The sequence below is a fragment of the Pipra filicauda genome, unplaced genomic scaffold (assembly GCF_003945595.2).
Source record: "Pipra filicauda isolate LSUMZ 115617 unplaced genomic scaffold, ASM394559v2 scaffold112_size3218982_pilon, whole genome shotgun sequence".
Classification (NCBI taxonomy): Eukaryota; Metazoa; Chordata; class Aves; order Passeriformes; family Pipridae; genus Pipra; species Pipra filicauda.
In genome coordinates, this window is record NW_024103574.1 from 1860981 (window position 1) to 1882376 (window position 21396).

At 38.4% G+C, this 21396-nt stretch overlaps 1 protein-coding gene across 6 annotated transcripts in view; it reads right to left on the minus strand.

The window, feature by feature from the left end:
• The window catches only part of BCAR3 (BCAR3 adaptor protein, NSP family member), a 91263-nt gene that overhangs the window by 34014 nt on the left and 35853 nt on the right, over positions 1–21396 (minus strand). For 2 of the 6 annotated variants that reach the window (XM_027712623.2, XM_027712633.1), the window contains exons 4-5: positions 13713–14040; positions 414–453 (exon numbers count right to left, since the gene is read on the minus strand). In XM_027712623.2, coding sequence (XP_027568424.1) covers positions 414–453; positions 13713–14040 — 368 coding nt within the window. Of the gene's footprint in view, positions 1–413; positions 454–13712; positions 14041–17850; positions 19477–20263; positions 20581–21396 lie in introns of those variants that run through there. The other 4 variants (XM_039383250.1, XM_039383247.1, XM_039383256.1 and 1 more) reach the window with 4 other exon arrangements.

A 21396-nucleotide genomic window follows, 5' to 3' on the forward strand; every position in this document is an offset into this window, starting at 1 on the left:
ACTTTTTGAACCAGAAGTGAATTTTTAACCATAATGTTAGTAATTGTATTGCTAAAACCATAAACCTGAACCTGACATTTTTATGCTACTTTCAGATATGTTCCTTTACTTCCCCAGAAATCCATAAGCAACACATGCAGATTCTTTTAATCTGTTAACAAAAGCAAAAATTTAGGTAGTCACCACATAACTGTAAAGAAGCCCCAATATAAAAATATAACCTACCCCCAAAGCACAATTCCCACAAGTATTTCATTGAAGCACTAAGGAAACAGTGTGACATGTATAATCAGTATCTCTGTAGCAAAAGACAGACAGCTGCACTAGTTAACTACAAACGACTGGAAATGCTCTGGCAGTGCTGAGTATATACACCAAATAAAATATTTTGAGAGTAAGAAATTGTACCTTACCTTAACATATTCCAAAGTAGGATCCAGAATATTCTGATCTCTGTAAGAAAATGGGGCAAGGAGAGAGGAAGACAGGACAGAAAAACAAACAAAAAAAATGGTGAGTCCAAATATAACTTCATACTGGAGATGCGTTCATATGAGCTACAGACCTACTAGGTCACATTAAAATCTTCATTAAAAGATGTGTGTTAGAGCTACATGGCTTATGCTATCTATCTTTTAACAAATATATAAATCATCCATTTCTTCTAGAAGAACAGGTAGTAGAGCTAATAGTAATTAATTTGGGGAATAAAGTTAATTATACCATTTTAAGCAAATAAAAAACAATCTTGCAATTTCAACAGATGGCTGAAACACATGCCACCTAAATTATCTGAAATAAATTTAAGAGAGCTCCCTCAATGAATTCTGAATGTATTTCTTTGCTTGTTTGTCTTCCCATTTAAGCTACTGCTGCTGATAGTGAGAGGGCACTGCTAACAGAAAATAGAAAGTAACACATTCACTTTTTATATATACAAAGTTCTCAAAGTTATCACCAATTCAGCATTACAATCATTTGAAAGCCACTGCCCTAATTTAAAAAGAAAAGCTCTCATCACAGGTTTTCTATACAGGCAGATGGCAAAGGGCACAGAAGCCTAAATGAAGAGCTTTGCGATCAATTACAACTATTTACACAAAATATATGTTTATTTCTATTTCAAAGCACTTTGTATATTTGTTTGAGAACTAGCAGGTCAGAGTTTGCAGTACATGACTGGATGTTTGCTACAAAACCTGGGATGACATATTTGATGTTGGCCTTAAATACAAATATACAACAGGCACAAAGAAAAACACGCAAACTTACAGAGGGATCAGGCACTTGTTAAAGCAACCAAGTTTGCCACATGGACAACACATACCCTATACATTTAGAACCAGAACCCTGCTTGGTGAAAGTTGTTACAATGATGTAACACTGGAAACCTAATAGGCAGCTTCAGAAATGTAGAAATTGGGTTACACTGGAATGAATTAATCCAGAGAACAGTCTCTAAATTCCCTGTGTTGTTTTGAATGTAATTGCACGTGATCTGAAACTATGTTATTATTTTATACTCAGTTTTTAGCCTGGTTCCCTAACAGCTGTTAATCCAGAACATCTATACAGAGGCAAAACTCAGCCTTCCCACCTCTTAGCCCTGGCCAAAAAATGATGGTACTCGGCTGTTCAGGCTGTCTCATATGTTACTGTTTCACATTATCCCAATATTTATCAAGGATCAAGTTTCATTCTCAGCTTAGTTAAAAAAAAAAAAAAGTTGGAAAATGCAATGGAAATAGAAGTTGGACCATTTTAAACTTTTTCCTATTCAATATACAAAGAAGGGGCAATTTGGTAACTGTATGAACGTAAAATATGTACAAGTATACCAGAGAAAACAGGGGTGAAGCACAGAGGAAAAACAAAAGGAAGTTCCTAAACAGAAGACCCATTTTCATTCTCAACACTTTGCAATTTGACTGGAAAAAAAAATCCCATTCTAAATCAGTTCGACAAAGTCATTAAGCATGGTTGAATTCTTCTCACATTCAAATGATCCGTGGGAAGCTGTGCCAGTACCAAGTGCTTTTGAAAAACTTTGCAGTTTAGTTCTTCACTTGCCTGTGGAATCTTTCAGGACAAAGGGTCTACCAGCACTGCATGTACAACACACTCTAAAAGAACAAACCTGCTCACTTTGTCAGCGAGCACGTTTTGTTATGGGCTGCATTTACAACCTCCACTGCTGCAGACTAGCCTTGCTAGAGATCCCACTGTTCCCACCACCTGGTACAAGGCAAATGATCCTTAGGACAGACCAAGCCAAAGCAAAATGAAAGAAGTAGAAAAGCTTTAAGACCAAACAGTTTATTTACTGCTACATAAAGCAGGAAATCCAGAAGAGAGTGGGGAAAGAAGTGACCTACATTTCCTTCAGTATCCACACAACAGAAGTGCTTTGAAAATTTTTGGGTTTAGGAAATGGATGGTGTAACGAGTATTTTCACAAGTACTATAATATTTTATCTGGTAAGCTGGTCAACAACAAAATGTATGAAACCCTGCAATTCATCACAAGTACAGGCCATATAGAAAGATGTTCACCTCAGATACCTGTCTCCAAGCAGGATCTACCCCTCTCTCTCCCCATCTGCCCTTGCTATCTAAGCCTTCATTTTGTGCTAATTTTTTGAAGTTATTTTCGAGGGATGGTAACTTTAACTGATGTGTAGCAACTAAGGGTAAAAATTAACTACCTCATTTTCCTTTCATTAGATGCCACCACAATACCATCATACATTATATGCAAAAAACCAGGTTAAGCAGTTAGCTCAAATAACTAGAATCCAACAAAATAAAACTAACTCCTGAATCTCAGCTCTCTGTTAGCAGTGATGATGTGCTTCTTTATGCCATATGCTCCCCGTGAAGGAACGTCATGAACTTTAAAAAAAATATAAAGCATGTCTTTTCCATTTTCTCTCTCAAGGAATCTTAATAAAAAATGGTGAACCCACATTCTCCCTTCTTGTATTAAATTATCTGCAGAAAAAAAATTAATATTTTCAGATAACTAGCAGATCTGAAGACAGATACTGTTTCTACCATCTCTCAAAATCAATTCAACTGAAGGTTTGATTCAATAATAATATGTTCTCCATCTTTCATCAGATTTTATTACCTTTCAAGTAATGCTAATGTTTATCTTCATAGTATGCTTGACTTTACAGCTGTATTCATTTGCACCTGTTTACCCACAACATTCATGTATTAGAATCTGCACAGAAGTCAACCAGTACTGTGTAAACTGTGGGTTCATGGATTGGATTTTATTTCACATTTTGGATGCGTAATAATCAGATAAGACCTACTTCCATTCAGAAAAAAAAGCATATTTAATACAGAAAGATGTCTGTCACCTGGAATAGAGAAGTTTTCAGAACACCTCAAGCCAAGGTGCTGGGTAAGTATGCAGTAGGACACACAGTATTGGCTTCATGCTCTTTTCATACTCATTATGTCACAGAAAGAAATTTAAGGGATGCAAACACACTACCACATCTATTTTGGGTATTCATATTGCTGCCAGACTATAACCTCATTTCATGACAAAACAAAATCCCTTTCCAGCACTTTACTGCTCATAGTAATAAAAAAGAAGAAAAAAAGCACCTGACTTGATACATGTAATTAAGTCATTCTCCTGAGTAGTGTAAATCCTCTCTTCACTCTCTTTTACATGTACAAGTCTGTGTGGAAACTCTAGCAGTATAAATACTCCTCCAATAGTAACTGATCACTAAAAGAAAGCAGTCATCACAATCTGAACCTTCATGATTCTGAGCTTTTCCTAGCCAGAAACAGTCTCTCTAGAGACTGACATCTGACATCACCTTTTTCTCTGCTGGCTCATCTTGCAGTCACACAACCCTTTAATCTCTCTCTAGTAATCCTTGAAAATCATCTCAATTTCTTTTCCGTCCAGCGTCAAGACTCTTATTAGAATTATGCACTTTTTTTTTCGCATATGGGTTTCTTGTTTACACTGCCAAAAAAATATACAGAGCTTGCAAGTCAAGAGTGGAGCTTCAGCAACCTCAAAAAAAGATGAAGACAAGACAACAGAAAATGTGGAGTTGTGCTTTTGCTTCCCTCTTCTCCTCCTTCTTCCCATAGCAACATTTTTTTTGCAACAATGAAGAGCTTAGTGTCATACTGGTTGGAATTGACTACCTATGAGCAAGTACTGATACCTTTGATCACTGTGAGAACCAATGTAACTTCTCAGAAAACAGGGATTATCGCTGTATGTAAACTCCTTCAAGATACAGCTAAAGCTGACTGAGATGAGAAAAGGGAATGGAATTTGCATGTATTGGATGCTATTCTTCCATTTCCCAACACTTCTAAATGACAGTCAAACGTGTAGGAAGAACTAAAAGATTAAAAAAAAGGCCTTTTGAAGTTGTCAGCATCAACAGCCACTGGCTAAAAGGAAAAAAAAATCACTGTAAGCAACTGGAATCATATTTCCAGTATGACAAAGTAAATACCGCCATACTGCCAACTTCATATCTTGCATGGATTTTGAATGAGCAACAAATCATGAAAATTTGGTAGAGAAAACTTTAACATCCAGGTAACTATTCACTATTCTAAAATATTTTATAAAATTCTCATGTACTGATAACCAATGCTGTAACTGAAAAGCCAAATCCCGGAGTTCAACCCCAAAATAAATTATTCAGTTCAGTGGGTGCAGGAGAATATCCAGAACCTCAGCAACTGAGACACAGTCTATTTTTCAGACTTTCACGTTTGGCCAATAGTTCTCTACAGCATTGCTTCAATAAAGAACCTTTAAGCAGATATCTGTAATCTTTAGCTGTTGATTTTACAAAAACCTCCACCTTTCTACTAACACTGGATATTACCTCCTCACATCGTTGTTGCTGTAAAGAATCCTGCAAAACGCAGACCTTCACAGACTAAGCCATATTAAGCACCAGTTTCTTCCAGGCCTGTGGCATCTTCATAGACATGTCAGCTACAATTATAAATTAGCTAAAGTTATTAGGTGATAACTTTAATGAAGTTTAAGCACAGATACAACAGTATCAGAGATGCCCAAATCCTCACTATCATTCAACTCCCCGCATAGATATTCTTATAGTGGTGAAAACTGCTGAATGGCCCTGAAGCAGCCTTGTGCTACTTCACGCTTTTATAAAAATGTACTTGTGGGAAAAACATCAGGACACGCTGCCAGTACCTGATGCATGAAAATATGTTCGCTTGTTTAAAGTGACCTTTGCTGAAGACATTTTCAAAAGCATCTCCTTTCTACCACACGGAAAGAGTGATCACGAGAACTACTCAATAGTTCCAATGCCAATGGTGCCAATGCCAAATATGAGTAAAGACAATAGAGGCTCAAGGGGAGCCTGAGAAACCGAAAATGTACCAAGCTGTTGCATGGCTGCTAACACAGACACAACTGCTATAAAATGACCAGATGGGATCAAATGCCTTCTTCGATTTGTGTCTTTGAAATCTCTCCATCTATGTAGATTTTTGAAATACACTGCTACTTAAGTATGAAGGTGCAAGTTTGAGCATGCTGGACATGGTGTGTTTAAGTATATGCAGTGCAGACTGATGTTATTTGTACTGTAAACTAGAGTAAAAGACCCAGTGATTTTATCCCCCAGTAGCTTCTGCTCCACACACACACTCCTACTACATTCCTAAGGGCATTCCACCCTTCCATCTACAGCTGCACAGCACCATGGACATGACTCATTCAAACACCAGTGGAAACAAGTGCAAACTGCTATGACTAACTGTGTAATGACCTGCAGTTCACACGAGAACAGTAGGGACTCTTCAGTAATTAAACCTCAAGAAAAGATACAACGTATTTTTCCTTGAATTAAATGAAATCTCAATTTACTCCTATCTGTTCAGAATGCCCCGGTCATTTACTCTAACCACTTCAGTCTGCATCCCTCCAACCTGCTCCATTTTACCTAATGAAGCTGAAAAATGTACACCATTTCTTCTACCTTCTTCTGAAAGAATTTCTGTTTCTGCGCCACATACAATGCTGGTCTCTACAATTTGTTCAAAAGCTCAGACTAGGCACCTGCATTCTTTTTCCTCCATTTTCCTTAACATTTAGGATTACTCTGTCCTTCAAAGCCCTTCTTAAATCTTCTATCCCAAGACCCATGCTGTGAAAGTCGTGGTTGGGCAGCAAGACTATTGCTTATCCAAAACAGTCACTGTTTCTACAAACTTGTTTATATTTGTGCTGTTGCCTGTTGACTATACCTTCAGCTGGTAACTCTTTATAGTCAGTGCTTTACTTGCTGTGCAGTTATTCAAAATCCAGTTCCACAAAATTTTAAGTGTTCAAAATCAATGTAACCTTGTGAAATGAATACACTGACAAACGTTCTGTAGAATCACAGTCTCCATCAATTCATCTGAAATTCATCTAAGTGTAGGTACAGTTTATTCACAAAGTATGGTTTTTTTCACCTGGCTGACATGTCTTTCAGGAATGTGTATTTGGACTGAAGCACAGGAATGTTAATCCTTTGCTTTAGTACTGAAGAAGATGATGGAGGGAGGAAGAATTGCCCTCACTGTCTATTCCCTTACCTCAGTTTAAAAAGCTCGTTCCATCAGAAGTCTCCCTGCATTAGATATTGCAAGTAAGCATTAGGAATATATTCCCCTATGTAACATTTAACTACTATTTAAAGGATAAAAGGAGCGAAAACGAAAATAAATGGTCACATGTGGAAAAGAGGCAAGCTGAGGAAGCAATATAGCACCTGGTACAAGTGAATAGGGTGCTCCGTAATCTTTACAAAAGAGACCAGGAAACAGCAGAGCTAGGAGAGGAACTCTGGGTATGATGGAAGTAGTAATTCAAGAAATTTCCACTACATAGAGTGTCCTCTGCTCAAAGAGGAAATAGCCTGAAAAGACAGAAGTTTTTAGGAAGTTTTTGAAAAATAACATCAACTAGTTTTGACTGGGGCTTTTGAGGAATTTGGACTCAAGTTTCCCTAGTAAGTCATTCATTAACAGAAAGGTCCTGATCCCACAATTAATTTCAAACAATGATACAACTGTGCCCATCCCATACAGTGCTTCAGTTCCTCTGCTGAGAAGCTGAAGGACTGTGGTTTAATTCATCTTCAAAACTGGAGAGATGGTCTCTCTTTTTGAGACATTTTGTCCTGTTTCTCTCATTTCCCTCTCCCAAAATCCCGCAGAGGCAGGTTTCCAATACTGTCACCTGTAGCCAGTTTTCAAAAATCCCCATAAAAATCAAGAAGTGCAGCTTCTGTTCTGCAGGTCTATGTCCACTAAGCAAAGACAGAGGATGTCAGCATCAAATGGGAACAAAAGGGTAAAGTAGAACTTCACAACAGAAGAATCTGAACCCAACAATGGACAGAAGGGCTAAAAAGAAAAGGCAGACAAGTCAAAACAGAAATAAACCCCAGAGTTAAAGGATAAGAGAATCTGGTACTGAATGTAAGCAGATAACATCAGCTATTCTCTACTTATACAACACAGTATCCCTTCTACCCCAAACATCTACCGCTTCAGTAGATGTCCTCTGCTCCACCTCTAGGACAGCAGAGGTCAGATCTGCAGGTGCACCTGTGACAAAAAGCATGAAGTATTGGCAACATCTAAGGATCTCTTCCTTTTAGAAATCCACTTAGCTGTGCACGGAAGAAGTCAACAAGATATTCAGTAGCCCCAAATTCAACACACTTGTCTTACTCCTGTTAAAGAAACACAACCACAAACTCACAGTTTGGTTCAGGATTTTCTGAAATCAACACACACTAAGAGGTAGATTCAGGTATTAGAGCAAAACCATAACTACTTTTACTTAAAAATTCTGTGGTTTTCTAAAAATTTCCTCCCCACCTTACCCTGAAATTTAGAGGGAGCCAAAGGTATTCATCTTCTTCCTGTTAATCTTGCAAATATTTTCATACCTGAAAGACTACCTTGCATTCTATAAACCAAACAGTATTGTTTACTTTTCTCCACACGGGAAACATATAAAATACTTATTTTACTTGATATATTAAAATCTTGATAAAAAATTATTTTTAATTTGATTTTCAAAGTGCACCTAACCATTTGCTGTAAGTGTACACAAAGAATTAATATAAGACAGTAACACATTCAAATTAAAATTATCCAACAAATAACATCTTTGAAATCACTAGTTAGAACAAAATAAATGCTGTATAAATACCTGATCCACCCCATTCTCAAAACCCAAAGAAAACCAGAATTTGCAGCATCTGGAGATAAAACAGGCTGCAAATTCTGACAAGGAAAAAGCAAATCCCTGAACAGTGTGCTCCTCACCAAGTACTGCCTTGCCAACTCTTCTCCCTTATAAATCAACTCTCAATTCAAGGACTTCAGAAGGCCTCATCTATTGTGGTAATATCACTAAGAGAAAAGGAAAAGTTTCAAGAACCCAGAATTCAGTCCTTAATAGCTTTATACTTCAATAATAGATTCCAAATTTATTCCAAACCTTGCTAAATTCCAAATGTACTGCCCTCCAAGGACAAGGTCCTGCAGAGGACAGTGAGCCTGCTTAGCTTTATGCTGATGAAGTTACCCTATTAATGTCATCAGTGCTACCAGTCAAGGTTAAAATTGAACGTATTTGTATTTTTTCCTGGACAGTTATATGAGACAAGTACACAAGTATCAACCAGCCAAACATGTAGAGCCTTGAAGATTAGAAATTTTGAAGAGTACAGAACATCCTAAATGACTAAATAAACTAATCTACTCTACATACAGAATAACTCTCTGCTACAGCAATACAAAGTCCAATGCCAGATGATAGCACTTTATCTGAAAGAACGGGGAAAAAAACTGACATAGGAAAACAAGAGGAAAAAAGTCTGTTGACCAGTACTCAAAGTAAGAGTCTGAAGTCTAGTTAAATATGCAGTTGGACATTCTTTCAGAACAACAGACAGAATTTGTGTTCTTTGCATCTGTATGTAGATACTTAGGGTCAGTCTATAAAATACACTTCAGTTTACTGGTGATATGTCACATTTTGATCTTTTGCAACAGGGTTCAACAAGCATTTGAAGATGTCAGAGCTACTGGTCTGCCCCTTTCCTCAATGAAAGAATCAAGCTAACCAAAACCTTTTCCTCCACCCCTCCCCATATCCACCAGATTGATTTTTTCTTTTTTAACATGCTTGAACCATGTAAAAAAAAAAAGTTGAATATGAACAGTTCATGCTTGAGACCTTGGTAGAGTAAAAAAAAGCTGTTATGCCTCATTTACCTACAAAAACGGGTAGTTTGTGGCCACATCAATACAAACAGAAGTAGCATTGTAACTACAATCACAATCAGGACTTACAGCATAGCCAGGAATTTGCTGGGCTTGAAAAGAGAAAATCAAGACAGAAGAAAAGATTAAAATTATAGCTCTGTAGCTAGAACTCCACACTTCAAATTCATACACAGTTAAAAGTAAAGCTCTAAAAACAGGGGGAAAAAAATCTAATTCTGACCAGCTGCTAGGTCAGAACCTCTCATAAACAGTGATAAAACAAAGCACTCAGGGCATTATACATTATTTAAAGAAATGCACAAAGTTTGATTCCAAGCCAGTTTGAACAATACAACCCTACTGCTTATCAGTGACTCCATTTTTCAAATGTCTGTACAGACAAAGAATGGAATTTGAATAAAAAATCTGTCTTTGCAAGTACAAGCAGATGAAATGGCTATGGGAAAGACAGTAAACAGGAATTAAATGAGGAATATTCACAAACCTCCTGTATAACATGAAACAGCCAGTGTAAATTAATGTCAACTTCGTTTTAAGGCTTTAATTAGCATGAAAACTTGAAGTGATCATTTCTGGCAGATGGTGTGCTTCAACACTTCCTAGGGGAAGGCTCAGCAGAGGGAAGATAGTGATTTAATGCAAATGTGTAACCACATAGTAATATCCAAAGCTCCATTCTACAGGGCAAGGACCAAATTAACTAATCTTTCTTTCCTTCAAATGCTAAATTTCTCATAAACATACTTTTAGCAGTCAAGCATCCTTGAAAGTGTTCAAAAAACCTTTGGATATGGTACCCGAGGACATGGTTTAATGCTGAACATGGTGGTGGTGCTGAGTTGACAGTTGGACTTGATGATCTTAAAGGTCTTTTCCAACCTTAATGATTCTATGATTCTATAATGGATAGTATTAAGTGCAGCCCTATTGAATTCAAACAAAACATAACCCTTGCATGTCTTTTGGAACCAGACTTAGTTTTTATGAAATTGCTCTTTAGATTGTTTTATTAGGAAGTTTAGGAACAGAGAATACCATAGCTGTCAGATCATCCAAGAAGCATTTACTTGTTCTGCTAGCTCTTGCAATCACACTGCCTCACGAAACAGAGAGCACAGAAGCTAGTTTGCTTTGGGATATTTGCAAAAGTCTTCACTTTATTCCATTTTCTTAACAACCCCTCAGAAATTCCTCGCATCTCTACAATGAGGTAACATTTAAGTATGTTCATATCAGACCAGTACCAGATCAAGTGAGAGAACTTCTACGTTAACCCAAGACTACAGGGATACTGTTGACATCCAACTGAAATGGTTCAGAATGTCAAACTGGCCTTTGACAGCTGCTTTCATCAGTACACTCAAACTTCCTGTGATAGTGATAGTTCTGCATTGCTTTTATGTCTTATTTATTTGAGGGATATCTGGCTGCACTAATGAAAAAGCATGAAAATGCCACAAGTCAGTTAAACTGCAATGTCAGTCATGAAGAACTATAGTCATCTAAGTGCAGTGGAAATTCTGGGTTTCCTAATGGCAGTCATAAGACACAGGGGAAAAAAAACCCTACAGGTTCTAGTGACAGATGTAAATTTGAACAATTTTCTTTTAAATAAAGGTACCACAATATAAGGAAAAGCTAAATAAATAAAGATAATCCATGGACCACGTGTCAAAGGGAAATTTCAATTACGCTTTATTTGGGTTTAATTATCAACATCAGATAATAAAGAACATTACACTGAAGTAGCTTTAGTTTTACAAGCTAAAATGAGAATTCTCTTTTGTAAATGAAGAACTTCTTGAAAGTTTTTATTTTAATTCTTATTTTAGCTCATAAAACTAACTCAAGAGCTCAGCTGCTTCTGATTTTGGCCATTTAATTATTTCTAAGAGACTCTAAAACTCAGAGTTCAGCCAGTCTTTCTTTCTCAAGAAAGAAAACTTTTTTCCCCTTGAACTAACTAACTAGCAGAGGTGTACATTCCCAAACCAAGAAGAGAACACAACCTTACTGCATTGAAAATTGGCAATAGAATTTCTCCAAGTTTTTGGAAGAATTTCAAAATCAGAAGAATTCCATTAAGGAATGGCACAGTTCATTATTGTTTTCCTATTCTTCTTACTTAGGCTTATTTTTTGCTTCACAAAATTATGTTTAATGTATTTATATATTAAAGAGAGTATTATGCATTTTGAATTATTGAAAATGTTATCACAGTTATGTTTTTTTAAACAAATTTAATCAACCAATGTCATGCCTGAGCCACAGTTCAAGATAATCAGATCCATGTGTACATGAACACTGTAATCCTAATGACTATTAGTTCTGGCCCACTGGCATCAAACACAGCACTTGGGTTGAACAATGCATCGTGAAAAGGTTTCATGAAAATGTGCATTCACAGTTTTAATTTTTGTGAACAGCATTATAGCAATGAAAGACTGATACAATCCTGAATGAGAATATCCATGTAATATTACACTATTTCACGAGTTCCTACACTGAAATAAAAATATTACAGGGCTTTTTTTAAAAAACTCTGATAAGGTAACATAGACTCCCCCATACTATGAGGCCCAGATAATGTCAATGTGAGTGTAAGCATTAGAATATATACCTTAGCACATACAACCAAATGTGTACCACAGGAAAACAGGGTTTCTCTCTCAGTTTTCTTTTAAAGTACACTAACGAAAAGTGCAGTGTCATTGCAAGAAGACTCAAGAAGTGATATATTTGCTGATGGTCAAGCTGGAAGTGTCTTCTGCTCTAATACAGCTGGGCAGTCAGGTCATGGAGCAGAATGTATAAAGATCCATTGTAAAAATTAAAGCAAGCAATTGTTAAAAGTTTTTACCATAGCATTTGATGTGTGCTTTAGCAAAGTAACTGAAAGACCAAACGTGAACAGCACTCGCTGCTATGACTCAATAGACACAAATTCTATTCCCAGGCTGTACTAACAACATCCTTTGAATCTCTTCTTACTTCAAAAGCATTATGTTTTAATTCTGATCAGGCAGACCTTCCCAACATCTTCCTCTCAAGTATTCTGTTCTTACTCTTACTGGTTGTGCCAAAGTGTTCTTCATAAGACAAGGTTATCATATTCATAAGACAAGTTACCAGTTGGCTTTGGTCTCTCAATAAAAGAAAACGTCTTGCAAATCATCTTTAGTGATCACTCTTGAGAAGGAAGACATAAGATAAAACTTCATTGTATTTCACCACATTCTTTTCATGACGGCACCCCAGGTTGCTTGCATACTCTAAAATTATGTAACTCAAAGAAGCAAATGATGTTAAAAAGCCAGTTCATGTACGCAGGTACATCTCAGAGATCAGTGACAGAGGAATACTAAACATACTTGGGTCCTTTCTTCTCTTAAAATGAATGGGGTATAGAGAACAGACTTATTTTCAAGTGAGAAGAAAGCTTGATCCCATATACCACAAGCAAAAAATGAAAAGAAAACCAATCTACACACACAACTTTATCTAATTAGAACTGTCCTTCCCTCACAAGACTTGAAAACAAAAAAATTGTATAGTGATGGACACAGCGAGACTATAAATCCTAATTCAGAACTTGTAATTTGGATACCTTTTCTCAGGCTTTAACACCATCAGCCAAACAACCAAACATTCTCTCATCTTTGTGCCTTTAACTGATTCACTGCATTACATTGAGTTTTTCTTGTGTTAGCTGGAAATTTTTTCCCATTTTATAGACCTCAATATCAAACAAAAAAAGTGACATTTACAAAATTAATTACTTTTTGTAAGCAACGAAATATCAGCGATGATGACAGATTCCCAAAAGAAATGGCAGCTATAAGATTATAGGTCTTTCTTGAGAGTCATGGATATGATAACCATGAAGTCAGGCAGGATTAATAAGCAGGGATAATTTGCCATTAGCTCAGTGTACACTGGGTTCCCTGAGTCTTCATGCAAAACAGCTCACATGTAGCTCTAGGACGGAGGCAGCTGGAACACCGCTCTCTCTTTCCTCTGCCCTCCAGCCACATAAGCATTGAATACAAACCAAACCCAAGTTTGAACAGTTATGACTTCTTGCTTAAAACTGCTCAGTTAGAACAATGCAAAGCGTCATATCAAAGCAATTCAATGACTTCTAGATTGTAAAAATTTCCTGTATGGGAATAGCACACACAGTATTATACCTTTTAAACATTCAGAGGCAAGACCCAGTCCTTAAAAATTATTTAGGTCTTCCATCAAGACCTACATTGAGTACTATCCCAACTTAGAACACAAGAATAAACACCTGTACCTATAACTGGACATTTAGAGGTGTAGAAGAATACATAAGAATTCCTATGCAACTAACATATGTAAATTAAGGTTTTACAACATACCTGCCATTGAGTTTGCTGCTCTTCTCATTTTCTGGAGGGTACTCTTCTATAACATCCTGCACAAAAGGTGGTGGCTGCCGGTGTGTTCTGGTGTAAGGCAATGTTCCCACGTGGCTAAACATATCACAAGACCTAGTGGGAATTGTCCCCTTCTTCTTCCTGGGGAGAGTGCCATGGATAGAGATGCCTTGAAAGGAGTTTGAGCGATGCTCAGTTGGTGAAGGTTTAGTGGTCAAAAGGTCCATGGAAGAAGCTAATGAGAACTGGCGGTTCATTGGGCCATTTCTGGGAAGACTTGAAAATTTTCCTGCAGCTATCATTTTTGGTTCTGGAAAAACAAAACCAAGATTTCTTCTAATGTATCAATCATCAAAACCCTCCCTTTAACAAAGTTAAATAGCACGACTAGCAAAGGTATCTGAAACTGAACTTCTGCTTGGCTTTGAGGGAGTCAGATACCTCAGATACCTGTATTCAGTCACATCGCTCCCAACTGCACACCAAGCACACCCATATATAACTTTCACACACGTGAAAAGTCACAACAAAACCCAACCAGTCTGGACACCCACACAAGAGCAGGCCATGAACAATTCTCCATTTTTATTCACAGAGTTCCTTTTTTTGCTCCTTCGCATCCTCTGAAGATGCAGACATCAACTTTGAATCACTGACAAAAATCAAAGTTTTAAGAAGGTTTTGTTAAAAATAAAGGACACTACAGCTTGGTTTGGAAGAATATGTTTCTAAACCCAGTAGCTGGCACACTGTGAGGAAAAACTGTTGCTGAGGAGTCTTGCTCAAGTAATAAATCTAGCAGATAACTGGTCACACATTTCTAACAGGCTGTAAACTAAACGGTTCTGCTCAAGAGATAAGGGCAGGAGCAGATTACTGGAATTCTCTTCTTCAGCATGCCCAGCCTGCTGGCTCAAATGGTTGTTGACATTACAGATTCACAGAGCTGTCAGTCTCTTGTACAATCAATTACAGTCTGCCCTACAGTACAGGTTTTTCTGTTATCGTGAGTAAAAAGCTTTGTGAAACACACTTCAGGCACATTAACAGATTGCTGTTCTGTTCCTCAAAAAATGCTCCCTTGTGCTCAGTTTATAGTGTTGTATTACAGAAGACAGGCTGCCTTATCCTATCCAGTTATATTAGCCTGCACAAGCCACTCTATTGAACATGCCACCAGATCCAAAGGGCAACCAGTCCTACATTATTTAATCTAGGTGCTAGTCAACCAGGTGCTTCCCACAAAAACTGGAAATGCCACAGGAGCAGCAGAGATTGATATGAAATCAGAAACCTGAAGTACTTTTGGAAATAACAGTTATGGACAGGGGGAATCTGTTCTGGCCTTGGTCAAGTTTCATGAGGAAAAATAAGACTAGCACCCTGAAGGCCCAGCAGCCTGGAAGTCAGCTGCTTACAGCTGCACCAGAATTCTTCCTGTTTTGGGGAATGCACAGGGGTTGCAAGGAAAACAGAGGTGCCTCTATAGTCCTGCTCCCTTCTCCAGCCTCAATATCACAGCTACTATCAAAGGGTTTCTGCTCTGAAGCTACTGTTACTTCTACTCAGAGGTTATCATAACTGGTTTAGTTTTACAGTAACACTAAAGCTGATCTCAAATTATGAAAAAATTCTGCTTTTTCCTGTCAGCTGCACTGCAAAGATGCACAGGCTGGATAAGGTTTTCAGACTTCAACCTCAAATCCCTTCCTACTTCTCCCTTATTGAAGATCCTACAATAAATACTCAGTAATTATAGATGATAAATAACCTCTTCAATTTGCCAAGCCTCTGTCAAAGCACAGGTACTACGTACTATAGTAGAAAACTCTCTGGAAATAGCACTTCTGCCTAGGGAGAATCTCTTTGACTTGGGTCAGGTTTCTTGTTGAAAAGAATAGAAAACAGTTGAGGCATTAGTAAGAACCGACATTTTTAGTTATGTGGATCCAAATAGAATTCAAAATCTAAGGAAAACAAAACATACTGACAGAAATTCTGCCATAAGTTAGCACATTGCCCTTAATATGAAATATTAATCATCTCTCCATTTATTATGTGGTTGAAAGACACAGTTTCTGCTGGCTAGTATTAAAAACATCACATAGTTATTGTCACAACACTTGCTATAAAGTCAGTTTTGCATTACAATTGTTATAAACAAAACAACTGGTCCACAGATAGGAAGATCTAAAGTGCAAATGCTTACCACAAAGCTACAACCTCCTATAGCTAAAGCAAACTGACAGAGCTTGTTTCTTGTAAATTCAGCTTTGTTATTAGAACAGAATGATAAAAATTACCTCCAACGGGGGGGGGAAGAAAGGCTTCTTAGAATTCACAAGATTGTTTGAAAACTCAGCTTTTTGTCAAGCACTTTTATGGAGTCTGAAAAACTGGAAGCTAGCTTGCTTATATTGCACAAACATGTTGTTGTTCACCTTTCAGGGGCTGCTGAGATTCTGTACTTACTTATTGGATTTTCTTATCGGTTTATAAAAAACCAACCTCCAAACCTCTGAATTCCAACTATTTCAGCGCAGGTTATCCAGTGGGATTTTCCTTAGCCTGTCCTGCAAGGTTCCCACTGCTATGCTGAAATGGAACATGTGACATTACAAGCAAGTGGGTATCAAATCTAAACAGTTATAAATAATAACCAACCAAAGCTTTGGTTTAATAGTTGATACCAGATGAGTCCAGATTATGCTTACTATGACATTAAATTGTTGACTACTTCATGTTTGAGGATCCACAAAGAAAGCTGAAAATTCCTCTACTAACCAAATCACAAGGTAATTGTTATGGCAATTCAGTAAGTTTCCAATCCAACAGTCTGAGAGTTTTCAAAAAATAAGCAATGACCTCTGCTGTACTGTATTTTCCATTTAACCTCCATTCCTAAGAAGCCCCTAAGAATGAAAACCAAACTCCCAGAGTTGTCCTAATCATTGCTTCTTTTAAGAAGTACTCTCAGTACCATCACTTGACTTACAAATTCAGTACCCAATCCTCAAAGGCACATCGGAGTTTTGCTTTAAAGAATCAAGGTAGAATTCCAAAGTTAGTACAAAAATACCCACATTCAAGAACTTGCAAGACACTTAGCCACAATTATGTGTGCAGAAACTTTGATAATATTTCTAATTATCCTCCCTGCAAAACCTCTCCAAAAAAACAAAAAAAAACCCCAATCAAACAAAAACCTCCACAAAACCAAGAAAGCCCAGAACCTGCGAACAACAGGTCTGCTAACTTCTACCCATAAATTTATCTGCTTGCCTATCTGCTGCTGCACTATATATTCTTCATAAATGTAAACAAAGAACTACAACAATCAGGTCAGTAACAAAAGTCCTGCCAAACTATCCATATGTTTTTCTTGTATTGAACATAAACACTGCAAAGAAGGAGCCTCTTCAGCTGAAGACTCTGGAATGTCTCAAATACTTCAGTATATGATTCAAAGAATGTTTGACTTTTCTAGATATAGAAACCCTGAAAATGTTACTCCCTTAGAAACAGCGTGCTTTGAACATCAACAATGGAAATGGTAGAAATTGTAACAGAATGATAGGTCAAAAGGAACTGAAATTTAATTGTACACACTCCTATTTGTCAAACAGCACCTAACAAAACAGAGCACTTTGGAAAACATACAAATAGGTGCAAACAAGATGGACTCATGCCAATATAATGTCAAAAACATGAAGTGAATTTGTATTTATATACTGAATGGTATTTTTCTTTCTTCAGTCTGTAACTTGGAAAAAATATATGGGAACAGAATTATCAGGAATCCGATTGTGAATTTAGAGAAGTGGAAGGCATGAAAGGTTTCCAGGTAACTTCTGACATGTTCTAATTTTTTGCTACGAATGAGAGCGAGCAAATACAAAGAAAGAGGTCTCTAAAATCAACATGGCATTTAGGATAACAGTAGGAGAATAATAGAATATTATTCTGGACATAGAATAATATATGTATCTGGTGGGCAAGACCAAACATGCATGAAGTTCTAATCTGATGGGTTGTGCATCTCTTCACATCACTGCTTAAAACAAAAACGAGCCATATGAACAATGAAACAAATAACTTTCATCTCCCTAAAACAACATACCAAATATATACTTCTGCTCACAGCCCCTTGGCTTTGGGATGCAAATCCAAACTTTCTGGCTCAGTTCATCTTCATGAAAACTTTCTGATGTTCACACAGTCTGAAGAAGTGTTCTGATGGTTCATTCAAACAGACACAGGTACATATCACAATGTAACGCAACTAGTGGCAATGGCTTCTACTTTATTGTTTCAATATTTTGGAGGAAGGGAAATGAGGGAAAGGGAAATCTCCAGTTTGGTCTCAGAGATGCATGAATGGCATAACAAACAGCTCAAAACTGTATATGCTCATGCTGATGGACACCTGGATCAAAGAAAAGAGAAAAGCAATTTCAGAGTTCCAAATCAGACTCTTAACACTCTGAGTTGTATCTAAACCAGTTTTGGACATGAAAGGATCCACGTTTCTCTCAGTCTTATTGATCTGCAATCTGGGTGACTCTCCCTGTTAGATCAAATGCCCTGCAGTCTCTACCCGGTGTTACAGAAGCACTTCCCTCAAAGTATTACCATGCCTTTACCATGATATATGCCATGAAACTAACAGGGCTCGAACATGGTTTAATACATTCAGCTGAAGAACAACTGCTTTATGTTCTCACATCTTTAAAAGATGTAGTCAATTTTTATGAAAACTGTACTTACTTCACCATATCAAATCTCCTCACAAATTCCTCCCACCCACCCTCTCTCAAAATCAGCAACAATAAATTATGAGTGGGAGATACATTACTCCCTTTTCCCTGCTAAGTTACTTGGCACATTTGCATGCACTTTGCAGATGCACACAGAAAATAATGAAAGTGATCAACCTGAATGGTGAAGAAAGTCCAGTTCAGGACAAAAAGACAGATCGATTTCTCAGATTTATCTTTTTTTTTGTGTGTGTGTGTAGTAAGAGAATAAGTTAGAGAAACAGAAAAAGCATGTCTGAAAAGCACTAAAGTTAACATATCATAGGAAGAAATACAATTAAAACCGCAGCCATTATAAATTCAAGGTGGATTTCATGTTTACTATCTCCCTAGAAGCAATGTAGTCTTCTTCATTAGGGTAACCAGAAAGAGAGGATTCTTGCTCCCCAAAATGGCTTAGAAGCAGCCTTCTACAACCTCTGTTTTCTACTTTTGTTTTTAAAAAAATAAGTTGATGCAGTGGTTGCTATAGTAAACAGGTCACAGGACTTTGAGAAGAATAGTAAGGTTCAAGAACCTACAGCTTGTTATGATACAGAGGCACAGACTGAGAAAGCATATGCAGTAGTTCAAAGGCTTTAAGCTACTATCAGAAAAAAACATGAGTCTGTCAAACATCAAAAACTCCCCACAAGATTAGTCAGGTCAGTGATTCCAAAGGGTCTTGAAGTGCTATCACAATGCTCATGCTTTCCTTCTCTCTCCTGATATATGTCATGCAATTTCCACCCCCCTCCCCAAACATCCTTGCACTGTAATCTGACAACCTATATGAAATGTTATTTTTAACTACTGTTCTCACACAATAGAAAACACACAGTCCAGGATAAGTTATCTTTGAAATGTCTTTTCTTTTTTCCGAAGATGAGAGAAGCAGATAAACCCCACACTTCTCTTTGTGAGTTTTCACATGTAGAATGCCTTGATACCTACAAAAGATGCCATGAAAAAGTAATCATTGAAGAGGATTCAATAATATGCGGAGGTCTTCTCATTTTGCCTAATTTCTGAAATTTAAGTGCCCAATCAGTTATCTTAGTAATCTGAACAGTATGAAGCCTTGACTTGAAATAAACATTCCCTCCCCATTTTGCTGGCAGAAACAGAGAACTTTACCAACGTTACAGTCAAATCTAAGCATTTTTTAGCGAATGCTTCAACATACAAGCTTTTGTTCCTTCTCTGGCATAGGAAGTCATTTACTATTTTGCCTGCTGCCCTGTTCCCACAATGTTACTGAAAAAAAACCAAAACCAACAACCCACTCTAACTGAAAATGAAGCATTTAAAAGACCTTTTCAGCATTATTTCGAACTAACAACCAACTTACGGAAATTACAAACTCAGACAGAAATAAGTGCTTTTATATATGTTCCTCTTTAACTAACAAAAAAAAAAGGACACAGCGTCTCTTGTTTCTTTTCTTTCTACTCTGTGAAGTATCTCGAGTACACACCAGTGTTCTATACTTAAAAGAGTGTTTAATAGATTTCCATGGAATCCATTCCCACTGAACCTAAGCAGTGGATCAAACGTCTCAGTAGTCACTGTCCCAGCTCCGGCATTTCCAGAGCCCGCGGGCAGAGTCAGGGCTCGCCCTGTTGCCCGTCCCTGCCCCGACAGCGGTGTGGGGACAGAGGGACGCTCGCACACACTCACATACAAAACCAACTCCTCATTCTCAGCCCGAGAGAACAACGCTGTCCCCGCAGTTACCGGGTCTGATCACTGCTGCTTCTTTCCAGGCTTTCTGTGGATCAGTTGGAGGTTTTGTCCCGGCGAAGCGATCTCCCGGGAAGCGAATCCCGCCCGGGTCCCTCGGGGGAGCGGCAGCCGGGCAGCAGGAATGGGTGGCCGGAGGCCGGACCCGCAACACCAGCGGTCCTGAGCGCTTCCAGTAAATGAACCGGGACGTCCCCGGGAGAGCCCAAGGTCTGGCCGTGCCGCGGCAGAGCCGGCACGTACACCAGCTCCAGCCTGCCCTAAAGAAGCGCAGTTCGCGATAACATAAGTAAGGATGACTCAACCGGAGCCTTCTGAGAGCGCCTTATCGCTCGCTCGCCCGGGCCGGGTCAGTCCAGAGCTGGTTCGGCGCCTCTCCCGTGCGCAGCCTCCCGGGCGCCGCTCACCTGGAGCGGGGAGGCGGCGCCGGCGGCCGCGGGCGCTGCGCAGCCACCCGGGCCCGCAGTCACGGCTCCGGCCCCACCCTCCGCCAGCTCACGCTGGGTCTCGCCGAGCCCCCGGCACACCAGCGGCTGGCGGGCCGTGACCTCTCGCTGCCCTTTTCCATGGATTTAAGAACTTGACTTCCACAATTTCGCCTCTCAAATTAGCACTACAGCAAAATTTAACAGTTTTCTAGATCCGCCCTGTTCACGAACAACTCGGAGACTATTACTGTGTACTTTACACACACTATTTACTTCCATTAGCAGATTTCCCCCTCGTCCCACCAGGTCCCGTGGAGTTATCTGTGCAACAGGTTGGTGAGATAAAATGCATTTTCTGTACCAAAGGGTCAAACATCTGTACAGGATCGAGAGCTACTGCCAGAACAGATGGCCAGTTACGCTCCTTTGATAAAGCACACCTTCAAAACAATCAGGTAGTTATAGACAGAACCTTCATTTTCAATTAGTTACCTCACACACCTTCAGCTGTACCACTGACCCAGCCAAAGGGCTTTTGCTTAAATACAAATTAAGGCACACTCAGTTGACTTTTAAAGCAGTGTCTAGATCAGTTTTTTCTATAACACCATATTTGTCTCTCTCCCATTGGCTCAGTCTTTCAGGCTGCCTGGCCAACATTTCTCTGTTTTTGCCATAGTTATTGCAGTTGTTCAAACC